General features: G+C 36.6%; 1 protein-coding gene across 3 annotated transcripts in view; it reads left to right on the top strand.

Moving 5' to 3' along the window:
- Positions 1-13,726, top strand: part of LOC117418513 (cGMP-dependent protein kinase 1-like) — a 141,357-nt gene that overhangs the window by 113,739 nt on the left and 13,892 nt on the right. For 2 of the 3 annotated variants that reach the window (XM_034031650.2, XM_034031648.2), the window contains exon 8: positions 8,725-8,790. In XM_034031650.2, coding sequence (XP_033887541.1) covers positions 8,725-8,790 — 66 coding nt within the window. Of the gene's footprint in view, positions 1-8,278; positions 8,489-8,724; positions 8,791-13,726 lie in introns of those variants that run through there. The other variant, XM_034031649.2, reaches the window with a different exon arrangement.

Raw genomic sequence — 13,726 nt, 5'->3', positions numbered from 1 at the left:
TTATGGTACAACCATTCCTTTTACTTAATTTATTTTATTGTACCCTCTGTATACCTCTTTCCTTCTACAATATACAGTAATACTAAAGAAAATCAATTACGGCAAACACACATTTTAATGCTGTTTTCATCAGTGAACATGTAGTACTTATCATAGATCACAAATACTTGAATAGGCGCTACAAACATCCAAGGCATTCAGATGCAGAACAAACATTGCACTCATGTACAAGCCAAATGTATTAGTTATAGTTTCACAAGTGTTTCTGCTTGTTTCTTAGTGTATGAAGACCAAGAGATGTACAGTCAGTAGAATGGAACCCTGATTCATATTTCAAAGTATAATATTTTTCTACCCTATAATAAACACTGGTCCTGCAGTCTGTGGTAGTGTGGAACTAATAAAATAATAGTATATTTAAGCCCACTAAATGAAAAGTGCTGCATTATTTGGTAGAGACTCCTTTAAAGACACTGTTAATTGTAGTAAACAGTTTCATAAATAATTCAAGAGCCTGAATTCATATTTTTTGTACAATTTGCTTTATTCATGACATTATGTTATCAGGGATAATGTAGTGATACATTATGCATTCTGAAATGCAAATACATCTAAGAAAAAAAACAACTTACATCTAAGCCAAATAGAAGCAATAAAGATATGCAAATACAGTTTAGAAAATAGACTTTCTTTCTTTTTTTGTACTGCTTAGCTGCATTAAAGATATTTTACGACTGTGCATAAAAGGATATTAGAAAACGATTCAGTACCGTCAGCCATTCAGCTTCCAGTTCTAGCAAGCTCTAATAGACGGTAGATGCCCGTTGGAACATCTCATTACCAACTGTGAATCAAATTTAAAATCAATCTGCAAGCGCTGGATTTTTCTTTTTGACTTGCTGGAAGCGTAGTTCACATCTATTGGACAGTAAATACTAAACAAAGACACAAAGGTCCAAATTAATTTTATTAACCACCAAAACCAGCCAATTTAAAAATGTTATTGATCAACATTGACATTATACTACTTACCACACAGTTTACAGATATCCCATGGTTAGATGACCTCAGAGAGACTTTTGCTGTAGGGTGTGTATCAAGCTGAAGGTGCACAATTACACACCAAAACAAAATACATAGTAAAATGAGCTGCTTTTGCATATTGAAACTATTGAAACAGACACTGTATGAATAGTACAGAACGTCGTGTTTGTTTTTCTATTGCCATGTGGCTCCCTTGTTATATGACTTTAATAATTGTGTAATGGTTATTTCCAGAAAATGATGTTCTATTTATGTTCACTTTGAATGGGGTTAGATAAGTCCAACATGTTAAGAACATGATGTGTAGTTTGTAGAGGACTGTAAAGCCAAGATGAGCATCAGTAACTGTACAAAATGGTTCATTAAGTGTACAAATGGTTGTGGCAACTTTTTTTTTATCTATACGATAGAGAGTCGTGTCAAGGCACTGCTGATAATAAGCGCAAAACAGATTTGGTTGAACTTTGGTATTGCATAGTCCACCTTGTTGAGTGTCCTGGCAGTGAAGTCAGATAAATCGCAGTGTCAAATATTGAGGAGGCTGCCTTTTTGTTTGGTGGCTTTTGTATGTTTTACAGTATTGCAGCGCTAAGAATGAATACAGTGTAAATGTCATGGCATAGTAAGTATTGAAAACATTTACATTTGTCCACTCCTAACTAATGAAATGAAAAGCCCCCCAGTTTACAGTTACATGACAGCTGTGAGAAACTATGTGTGGATTGCTTTGTAGAGTTATTGCACGATGATTTGCAAGTTACTATAGGTTGTCTATTGCAAGGAATGTGACCTTTCAAGAATCCTTATGTGGATCAAATAAAATATTTATTTTTAATAATAATAAAAAAAAAACAATAAACATATCACAATATAATATTTTAGATTTGGGCCCTGTATAGTTCAGTCCTTTGAAACATAGCACACTGTGACTTTTCAAATAGCTCTTGTATGGCTAAAGTGCACTTACAACAATCAATGGCTGTTTATGGAAATCCCAATTAAACTTGTATTTGGTTTGACCTGTTTTCTTGTTAAATAGTTTTATTGCATACACGTGACAAGCAGATGGGTAGGAGGTTCCAGCATTCCATTGACAGGTCTACCTTCTCTTTCGTGGGGAATGGAGCAGCAGACTGTCTGGAGCACTTTGTAAATGCATTTGCAGATTGCATGCTTTATTGCCAAGTTTGCCCCATAACCTTAGAGTGATGCTATAAGTTTAAAATAAGGGGTGGTCCATGTAACCTGTTTGAAATATACTATTTATAATTTTAACAGGAGAAAACAATATTTTGAACCAGCCCATGTTAGTATATGATGGATATTTGGCATATCAACATATGATTGCTTGCATTTCTATTTTGTGTCAGAGGAGACATAATGAGCTCTGTTTTAATCTAACTAGACCCTTCACACATACATTTATTTATTTATTTATTTATTTGTATAATTGTTAACCATCTAGATTATGCAAAATGATCAGTTTTCATGTCACGTATTCAAGTCTGACATTTAAAAGGGCTCAAGCAATAAGACCATTGAGAAAGTAAAGGGTTATAGGGTATATTGGGACACACTGTACCAACAATACATTCAAGTGAAAGGATTGAAAGGATCCCAAACAAAAGACTCAAGAAAATACTGAGCCATTATCAATAGCAACTATAGGGCTGTTTTAATTAGTCTCTAAAGATAGATCTCTTTTCCATCTGTAAGGAACACATAGGTTCCCTCTCAATTCAGTCAACCACTTTATCATTTTCAGTAATTGCTTCGTGACAATAATCTCATTAATGGCCTTATAATGTTTAGCATGAGCTTGGTCGGTTTCACGTTGTTTGTGGGTGGATATTATTTTAACTGGGGAGATTGGACTTGGAAAAAGCTCTTCACAACACAGATGATTTCATCAAGTCACTGTCTGTGAGTACATGGCTCTCAATTACAAATTTGGTTCAACATACTACTATGCAAAAGTATTATTAAATGAAAAAATGTACTCAAGCAAATATCGGAATTAGCCTACATATTTGGTAATGAAATGTGTGTCGCAGCAGATACCTAGAAAACAATATAATCTGGAAACAAGTAATAGTGAAGCTGACTGCTCCATACAAAACCACCAGTCTGAACAGGGTGGTAAATAAAGCACATTGTTTTCTAAGAACAGTACAACAAATAGACAGACAAGTTTAAGTGTAGAATTAGGTTCACAAAAAAAAAGCTGCTGTTTTGATCAGACAGCTTTTGATCTCACATCTCACTCCATTGTTTTAATTGGAAGAAAACTAATCTTATTAGCATGTTTATAAAACCAATTGGTCTCTACTAATGGTTATGTGTTCCCTCAAGTCAGTTCCTTTGATCTTTAACAAGATTTACTGATCAATGTGTTGCTCGCATGGTAAGTAATTACAAATTGTCAGTAGCGACCATAAAGTACATCTCAAGGTTTAGCCCCTGATGGATGGATAGACCAGCAATTAGACTAAGTAAACTTCATAGTAGATTTACCCAGTAGCTTTATGGCCCTCCATAAGTAGCTTACTTGATGGTTATCAGACTGAATGCAGGAGTGAACTGTCAATAGCTCCTAAACTGGGAAGTGTTAACAGCTATTTACATTGAGCCGTTTTCACTTCGCCAGTCTAACCTGACTTGAGGAGAAAGCTTGAGATGATAACTAAGACTGACTGGATAAGAAGTCCAACTTGTACAGTTTAACAAACATACTTTATTGACCAATACAGTAACATTTAAGCTTAGCAATGACTAATACATATTTAAATGCTCCACACTTTCACTAAAGGTGCAACTGGGATTTACTGTGCACTCTATGTTTTAAAACTAGATGAGTTTTTATACCAGGTTGCAATTTGCTGAGGGAGATACGGTTATTGAAAATGAATGCGTCATGATACTGAGGTTGTGCATTGTAATTCATAATCCGAAATTTCTGTATAGTTTATTTAACATTTTTGGAGTGAAGTGTGTGTGCATTTTACTACGTCATCCCAGTTGAAAATAAAATCACACTTGCAGTGATGCATAATTCCAATAAATACCATGTCCATTTATTTTTTATATAGAATAGCTTAAACAAGATATCCAAATACAATGAACTGGAGCATGCATATGGGGCTCAGTCAGGCTGACAACACTGACCTTTTCATTTGAGGACCTCCCTTTGCTTTTGTTTGACAGTGGATGCAATAGAAAATGAAATGTTAGTTTTGTGGTTCGTTGACAGAGCGTGATGTTTGTGGTCTTCTCCTCCATTAATTTCAACGAAGAGACTGAAAGTGCTGCTGTGAAATGTACTGAAAGGGAAAATGATCTGTGACTGTCTGACAGTTAGTGTCCGAAAGCCCCAGGAATCTCTCACAACCCACGCTCTGTAATTGCTTGCGAAAAAAAAAGCATTTTCAACAGTTCTGGAATGTGTCACTTTGTCATAGAAAGAGGAAAGGTACTAGTTTGGCAATGAATATTGTTTTCGCATGAGAGACACTTATTTTGAAGTGTGCCTATATTAGGGCTTATTTGTCCAAGCATTAACTCCAGTATGCAGTTTTTAGAAACATATATAAATAATGAAAAACACGCTAGTAATGTTACAATACCAGCTTTAATATCCTTATATCAGCTGTGTAGCATGTGTATGCAGCACACATTATACATTACCAGTATACCAGGGAGGTGCACTGGGACCCCCAGCCTCTATTTCAGACAGGCTCTGGTGGATACAGACAGGCAGACTAATTCAATTATATTAACAGTCTGCCTGAGTGTGATGGCCCGCTGCCTTGGCACAATCTTAGAGCAATTGCTCAAGACCACAGCTTTTGATTCAGCATGAGGTGGATTTCCTAGGTAAACAACTACACATGTAAAAACGAATCCAAATTATAGTAACAGCGCAAGCCATGGGGTGTTGAGACAGAACTGTTGTCACTTGATTTATGTCCTATATCTATCTAGCCCATAAACCTTTTTTGAATAAAGAAAAGTTGGGAGGGTTTAACCACTTAAGAGGCCATGGTGGTATTGTAGCATCATACAACATATGCAGTACATCCTTATAATAAATGTTAGTGCAGAATACTATTTTGTGAACCTATATACTTATTTTTTAATTTAAGATTGTAGAAGTTCTCTACAGTACAGTCAGATCCGCTTGATATCACTCCTGTTAACGAGTCAATGGGGACAAGCTCCTTAATATCCCTTATGGAAAAAACATATATTTAATATATGGTAGAAAAGTATGATCCTTATATTTTTCATATATAGACATTGGCACCTTTTTTATATATTTAAAATATATGGGATTTTAGTCTGTAATCCATATATTTATTTTATATGTTAAAAATATATGGTGCAACTTATATTTTCATTAGTCTGTAATACATATAAAATAAATATATGGATTACAGACAAATTTAAATATTTCCCATATATTTTAAATATATACAAAAATCACATTTAACAGTCATTCAACTAATTTCCATCCTACTTAATATCACCTGTGGGGGGGAAAAAACCCCACAAGATTAGAAGGTTTACAATGTAAGTAAGTTGCATTGTATTGAAATGTTTTGACGTGTAAAATACGGTAGCACTACATAGCATACAGAACAATGCACTGTGTATGTTTCTGTTTATTACAAATGAATAGATGTACTCATGTATGGTGTAGTATATCGGATATTGTTTCAAAAATCAGGCATATTGTTGTATCCACACTTCTTGAGTGTTTTAATGGTTAATCTTGATAAAGTTATCACTGCTTAAATGTTTCAGTCTCCGTCACTCTGAAGTGGCATTTAAAGGGTAGGATTGTGTAATTTATTGGAAAACCCACGTTACAATAGCTTATCATGTAGATGCTGCATTACTCAATATATTTTTGCAGTCTAATACTGAACTTGTGTTGATGTAGACAGAGCAGTGCAGTCTTGTGACAGAGATGGTAGCTCTCCAGTCCCAAGAGCTCCCTCCCACTAGTCTGTCTAGACTAGGTGAGAATGCCAAGGCTTTTTCCAACTGACTCAAATGAATGAACCTTAGTCCATGAACTGCATGGATCACTTTTTATACTTGTATTAATATTATTTTAAACTCATGAACCATATAATTTATGTAACATACATATCCACTGTGAAGGCTATAAACAACAGAGTATAAAGTGTGTAGCCTTGAAAGCTTTTCTCCAGTAACAAATGTCCACTCTTTAGATATAGCCATAAACATAATCAATAACAGGTCAGAAATTAAGTAGATTCTCATGAACTAGTGACACGTCACATACTTGGACGTTTAAAGCACCTCTGTGGCCTGAGCGTAGCTCTCAGAATCTAGTATACCAGAGTGTCAATGTTACCCCCTGCAGTATCCTTCCCTCTCAGGTGGATATAAGGAATACCACATTTGTTCTACGTGGTATTTCTTACTGATGTGTTTTTTTACATCCACTAGTGGAAGTAACAGTCGGTAACACAAGTACATGTGTACTTGGAGGTTAGACATGATTCAGAGAGATCTGATGAGGTGAACGGGGTAATTTAAATATCTTCATTTTAAAAAGTCTCCAGTATGTGATGACTAAAAGACAAAAGTGTATACAAAACTACATTAGGTAAGATAACTATGATATTTCATAACCAAATCAACAGTAAAATATGGCAACGACCTAATATGGCTGCCACATTTGCTGTTATGTGACTTTGTCTCTGTCAAGTTTTTATTGAGTATCAACCTGCATCTCAGAAACTGAATACAAAACATGCTTCTACTAATTGTTCCACATAGACATTTAATCGCAGGTCCCCATTTCCCTTACATAGTTCCCAGGGTGGTGCTTTGTTTTTGTGCACAGAAACATCAATGTTAACACTTGGGCTTTACCTCTAATCTCCTGCCTCTTGCAATTGATCCAAAGCAATTAAAATGTAATATTCCCTAGCATCTGTCCTTCATTTTGGTAGGCACCCACAAATGAGAATTCATTGCTGAACTTTCCTGATTGACCTTAACCAACACTTGTCTATGTTGAAGGAATACAAATATTTAGGAGAAGGCTTGAGTTCAAATACGTTTTATTTTGGCTAAAAAAAAGGAAGATATTGTCCACTTGGAACCGATATACAAATAAATTAAATCAAGGTTGTGAGGTTTATGTATACTTTATTGCCACTGCTGGAGTGATGACTGTACACATCCAATCTTCTCATTTAATAAGGGTGCACCTGTCTTTGTCCTTTGTGAAGACTTGTGACATGTTCTGAATGTACTATCCAAGTACTGAGTGTGAAATAATGCAAGTCCTATTTTTGAAGTGTTTTATAACTGGATTAATTTCCAGCTCTTCAAGTAGGCAGGTAGCCAGGTCAGATTATATATTTCAGACTTAACTCCTCCCAGCACACTCCCGCCTCCCCTGTCCCAGCCAAAGTGGATACAGTAATACCAGCATTTAAAACATTTCCATAAAGTGCTTAATCCACCTAAAAAACAACAACAATTGAACCAGTGTTTTACTTTTACTGATCAAGTGCAATTTAATGGAAACTCTCAAATAAGCATCCAGAATCATGGGTTTTGACATGACTTTGGAAAAAATGTAAGTACAAAATTACTCATACTCATAAAAAATGTTAGATATCAGAATGACTTCAGAGCAAAATGCATCAGAATAAGGAAAATACAGCATAGAGGTAGTCATATAATTATGAAATAATTAGATTTGTTTTTGCATGCTTTTCATCCACAAATAGGGGTTTACTTTGCTTACAAACAGGGGTTGTAATGGTACAATCAATACAGCTGAAATAATGCAGTCTGAAAATATTCTTTCATGGGATGAGTGCAGTATAAGTCCAGAAGCTGTTTCTGGAGACCACACCTGCATCTTTGGAAAGGTCTGCTGTTTGGAAAGGTGTGGATTGGGTTTGCTTCAGGGAGGAGGCATGGACAGGGTCTCCTTGTGGCACCAGCATTGTGATTGGACAGAGCAGATGTTTAGAGCATGTCACTGCTGAGCTTTTATTTCAAGGATGATGACAAGCAGGGGGATCTGGATCTGTGGACTGGATCCGCTATACAAAATGCCTCGTGTCTGTGTGGACAGAGATGGTGCAACTCAGATTCTGCTTCGCTTGTGCTTTGTAATGCTATCAAGCTGAAGCCTCCACCAGCAGCTGTGACCTTTGAGGGAACAGATATTCTGAATCTGTCAGAGACTGGGGAAGAATTCCAGTGTCATTCCACTGTATAAGACTTTGCAGAGGACAAGCTCAGAAAGAGAGAGTGCAAATGTCTAATCGAATGGACCTGTTCTTAGTATGGATTACATTGAATCTGATACAGACTCTTCTGACTGGGACAATTCCTCCACAGAATATACTGAAGAAGATTCAGATGCTGAACTAGAGACATGTAGAGAGTCAGTATTCATTTAAGCATTTAAAAAAAAAAAAAAACTTTTTTAACAGGTAAAATCAGGTGCTCAAGAACCATAGAACCATAAAACCATAAAAACTTTGATTCAACTAAATATGTCAAAATATATGTTGTGTGGGTTTGTTGTTCTCTACACAGTAGTCTTTAGCTTTACAAACCATTTAGATATTCAATAAGTCATTATATTAATTGTTTTATTCTTTCTAAACTTTTCAACAGGGAAGATATAAGAACAGCCAACGTCATTGCTGCTGAAGCTGTGACCTGTTTGGTTATTGACAGAGAGTAAGTACAAATTAATTATGGATTTTACAGTTCATTGCCTTTTAAATTAAATGCATTTGCTAACCGCAGAGGTAAATGTGTGTTTTTTTATAAGACGAACACACTTAGAAATTACTTTTCAAATAAAAATGTTAGTTCTGTTCAAAGCTTTCTATACTGCTAAGAATATAGAAAAAAAAATCAACATTGATGAGACATTGTACTGTTCGCCATCATAGTCTACCCATGCTGCCCAGGGTATTGGGCTCATAAGTGTTTGTACTTGTGCAACTAGTATCATCATTTTAATTGCACTGGATACCTGCGAAACTAATCCTAAGGGCGTTGTAAAACTAAGCTAATCCTACCGCTGTCCTCAGCCTTTTTATGTCCTAATCAAACCTTGTATTGGATGACTTTTGTTGTTTTCTTATCATTTTCAATAAACGTTAAATGTAAGCACAACACTCCCAATACAAAGAAAACCAAAAACATTGGGGACCAAAAGAAAAGTATCTCCACCTAAGAAACAACTTTCCTGATGTAGTAATGCATAGATAGTACCAGCTTCCCCGGAAACCCTTTTGATAACTGCCACGAGAAGCAACTGTTTACATGTCCTGACAACAGAAAGACAGCAGTTTTTTTACATTCCCCTGAAAGATACTATGATTTCAGCACAGATGCCTCTAACCACCCTATTCACACTCTGTACTATATGGTCTTATCTTCAGTCAGTGTACTGACCATGTTTAGCATTTTTTGCTTCAGTAAAATCAACAAGATTGGAATCCTGTGGGTATATCTGCAGGTTAATAGGTATGCAGCTCTGCATGCACAGCTAAAGATCCGAGGCATCAGGAAAATATAACTTTCCACATTCAGATACTGGCAAAACCAAATCCACTCAGGCGGCCAGAAGGAAGACAGCAGCATCTAAACATCTAACGCTTGGATGGGCACAGTGTCCTGTAATTTTTATTAGTGTAATTTGACCCCTTCTTATGTTCATTGCTTAGGCATGCATCAGATGGCACAGTACCGCATGTTAGAGTACAATGAATGCATGAGAGAGGATTTATTAATGCATCAGGGGAAACTAAATAAGAAAATATACATATATATTTTAATTATATATATATATATATATATATATATATATATATATATATATATATATATATATATATATATATATATATATATATATATATATACATACACACACAGACGTGCTCAAATTTGTTGGTACTCTTACAGCTCATTGAAATAATGCTTCATTCCTCCAGAAAAGTGATGAAATTAAAAGCTATTTTATCATGTATACTTGCATGCCTTTGGTATGTCATAGAATAAAGCAAAGAAGCTGTGAAAAGAGATGAATTATTGCTTTTTCTACAAAGATATTCTAAAATGGCCTGGACACATTTGTTGGTACCCCTTAGAAAAGATAATAAATAATTGGATTATGGTGATATTTCAAACTAATTAGTTTCTTTAATTAGTATCACACATGTCTCCAATCTTGTAATCAGTCATTCAGCCTATTTAAATGGAGAAAAGTAGTCACTGTGCTGTTTGGTATCATTGTGTGCACCACACTGAACATGGACCAGAGAAAGCAAAGGAGAGAGTTGTCTGAGGAGATCAGAAAGAAAATAATAGACAAGCATGGTAAAGGTAAAGGCTACAAGACCATCTCCAAGCAGCTTGATGTTCCTGTGACAACAGTTGCAAATATTATTAAGAAGTTTAAGGTCCATGGAACTGTAGCCAACCTCCCTGGGCGCGGCCGCAAGAGGAAAATTGACCCCAGATTGAACAGAAGGATAGTGCAAATGGTAGAAAAAGAACCAAGGATAACTGCCAAAGAGATACAAGCTGAACTCCAAGGTGAAGGTACGTCAGTTTCTGATCGCACTATCCGTCGCTTTTTGAGCGAAAGTGGGCTCCATGGAAGAAGACCCGGGAGGACTCCACTTTTGAAAGAAAAACATAAAAAGCCAGACTGGAATTTGCTAAAATGCATATTGACAAGCCACAATCCTTCTGGGAGAATGTCCTTTGGACAGATGAGTCAAAACTGGAGCTTTTTGGCAAGTCACATCAGCTCTATGTTCACAGACGAAAAAATGAAGCTTTCAAAGAAAAGAACACCATACCTACAGTGAAACATGGAGGAGGCTCGGTTATGTTTTGGGGCTGCTTTGCTGCGCCTGGCACAGGGTGCCTTGAATCTGTGCAGGGCACAATGAAATCTCAAGACTATCAAGGCATTCTGGAGCGAAACGTACTGCCCAGTGTCAGAAAGCTCTGTCTCAGTCGCAGGTCATGGATCCTTCAACAGGATAATAACCCAAAACACACAGCTAAAAGCACCCAAGAATGGATAAGAACAAAACATTGGACTATTCTGAAGTGGCCTTCTATGATTCCTGATCTGAATCCTATCGAACATCTATGGAAAGAGCTGAAACTTGCAGTCTGGAGAAGGCACCCATCAAACCTGAGACAGCTGGAGCAGTTTGCTCAGGAAGAGTGGGCCAAACTACCTGTTAACAGGTGCAGAAGTTTCATTGAGAGCTACAGAAAACGTTTGATTGCAGTGATTGCCTCTAAAGGCTGTGCAACAAAATATTAGGTTAGCGGTCCCATCATTTTTGTCCATGCCATTTTCATTTGTTTTATTATTTACAATATTATGTTGAATAAAAAATCAAAAGCAAAGTCTGATTTCTATTAAATATGGAATAAACAATGGTGGATGCCAATTACTTTTGTCAGTTTCAAGTTATTTCAGAGAAAATTGTGCATTCTTTGTTTTTTGTGGAGGGGTACCAACAAATTTGAGCACGTCTGTATATACACTACCGGTCAAAAGTTTTAGACACCTCCATTTTTCCAGTTTCTATTGAAATTTACGCGGTTTAATGTCTCAATGTACTCTGAAATTAAAGCATAGAAAAAATGAACAATTGGAGATAAAAAAGAAATCATGGAATTGTTTTGTTTAACAAAATTTAATCAAAATTTTTGACTCATCAAAGTAGCCACCTTTTGCAGATATAACAGCCGAACACACTCGTGGCATTCTTTCTACAATGGAAATCAAATATTGTTCGGAAAGTTCTTCCCAACACTGTTGAAGAAGTTCCCACAAATGTGTTGCACTTGTAGGTTGCTTTGCTTTCACCCTTCTTTCCAGTTCATCCCAAAACAGCTCGATGGGGTTTAAGTCTGGAGACTGTGCTGGCCATTCCATGATTTGAAGCCTACCGTCTTGTTCTTTTCTTCTAAGGTAGTTCTGACATAGCCTGGAGGTATGTTTTGGGTCATTATCTTGCTGTAGGATGAACCCCTGACCAACTAGGCGTATACCAGAGGGTATTGCATGGCGCTGCAAAAGTGGTAGCAGTTTTGGTTCAGGGTGCCACTCACTCTGTGCAAGTCGCCGACTCTGGATCCAGCAAAAGAGCCCCAGACCATCACGTTTCCTCCTCCATGTTTGACAGTTGGTGTCACACACCGAGGAACCATCCTTTCGCCTACTCGACGGCGTACAAAAACCCTGCGTGATGAACCAAAGATTTCAAATTTTGATTAATCGGTCCATAAGACCTTCTTCCAGTCTTCAGTAGTCCACTGGCGGTGCTTCATGGCCCAGGCAAGCCTCTTTTTCTTATTTTGCCATCTTAGCAATGGCTTTCTTACTGCCACTCGACCTGTCAAACCTGCAGCTCGAAGTCTTCTCTTCACAGTTGAAACTGAGACTTGCTTACTTCGACCAGTGTTAAGCTGTGCTTGAAGCTGTTGTCCTGTGAGCCACCTATCACGCAAGTTGTTGACTCTCAGAAACTTGTCTTCTGATTCTGTTGTGGCTTTGGGTCTGCCAGACCTCTTCCTGTCAGAATTTCCTCCAGTTTCCAAGTGCCTTTTGATGGTGTAGGAAACTGTACTCACTGACACCTTGGCTTTCTTTGCAATTTCTCTAAAGGAAAGACCTACACTTTTAAGGGTTATAATGGTCTGTGTCTGTCTTCCTTTGTTAATTGCCTTTTTCTCGCCATTATGAGAGCAATATACTACTTCCTGCAGTACAATACTGTCCAAATAATGCTTAAGAGGGTGTAGTCTGTTCCAACACTGCTTTTATACAGACAGAGGGTTTGTAAGTAATCAACAAAAGTTGGGACACCTGTAGGAATTGTTAGCATCAACTTTCAAGGCTTAATTTACTTCCATTGCTGCAGAACAGCTGTAAGTTGTTAACCCATTACTTGTTCCCTGAAAAAGGCCTTTTTGTATAACTCTGAAATGTACATTATTTTTCAGTTTTTGGTAACCTAAACTTTTTTTTAACCTCTGGCAGTTTACCGCTTACCTTTGTACCATTTCAGGTTATTCACTGGACTTGAACTGCTTAAATTTCAATAGAAACTGGAAAAATGGGGGTGTTCTAAAACGTTTGACCAGTAGTGTGTGTGTGTGTGTATATATATATATATATATATATATATATATATATATATATATATATATATATATATTTATTTTTGTGTGTGGAAGAATCTTGGGGAGGCCTTCATCCAGCAGTGGATTGAAAAAGGCTGATGATGATGATGATGAAGATGATGATGATGATCATCATCATCATCATCATCAGCAGCAGCATCTATTTCCATCTGTACTTTTCCAGATTAGTATTTGCCATTCATCAGTTCCCTCCAATTTCAGTGTATCCTCTCCTTGCACCCTGAGTATAAATATTTAATTAAATCCTGTCTGAAATACATAGTTCTCTTTGACTTTTGAGATCTAGTAGAGACAATTTTCTCTTTATGCACCACCAAAGTCTTTCAATCTACCCAAGTAGGGAGACTCATTAAAAGATCATTTGTGTTGGTTTAAGTAGTGGCTGTTTTAAACTGAAAACCAGATTTCATTTGTGCTGAAAACC

The sequence above is a fragment of the Acipenser ruthenus genome, chromosome 13, assembly GCF_902713425.1.
Source record: "Acipenser ruthenus chromosome 13, fAciRut3.2 maternal haplotype, whole genome shotgun sequence".
In the NCBI taxonomy this organism is placed as follows: domain Eukaryota; kingdom Metazoa; phylum Chordata; class Actinopteri; order Acipenseriformes; family Acipenseridae; genus Acipenser; species Acipenser ruthenus.
This window is presented reverse-complemented; position numbering and strand designations above follow the sequence as displayed.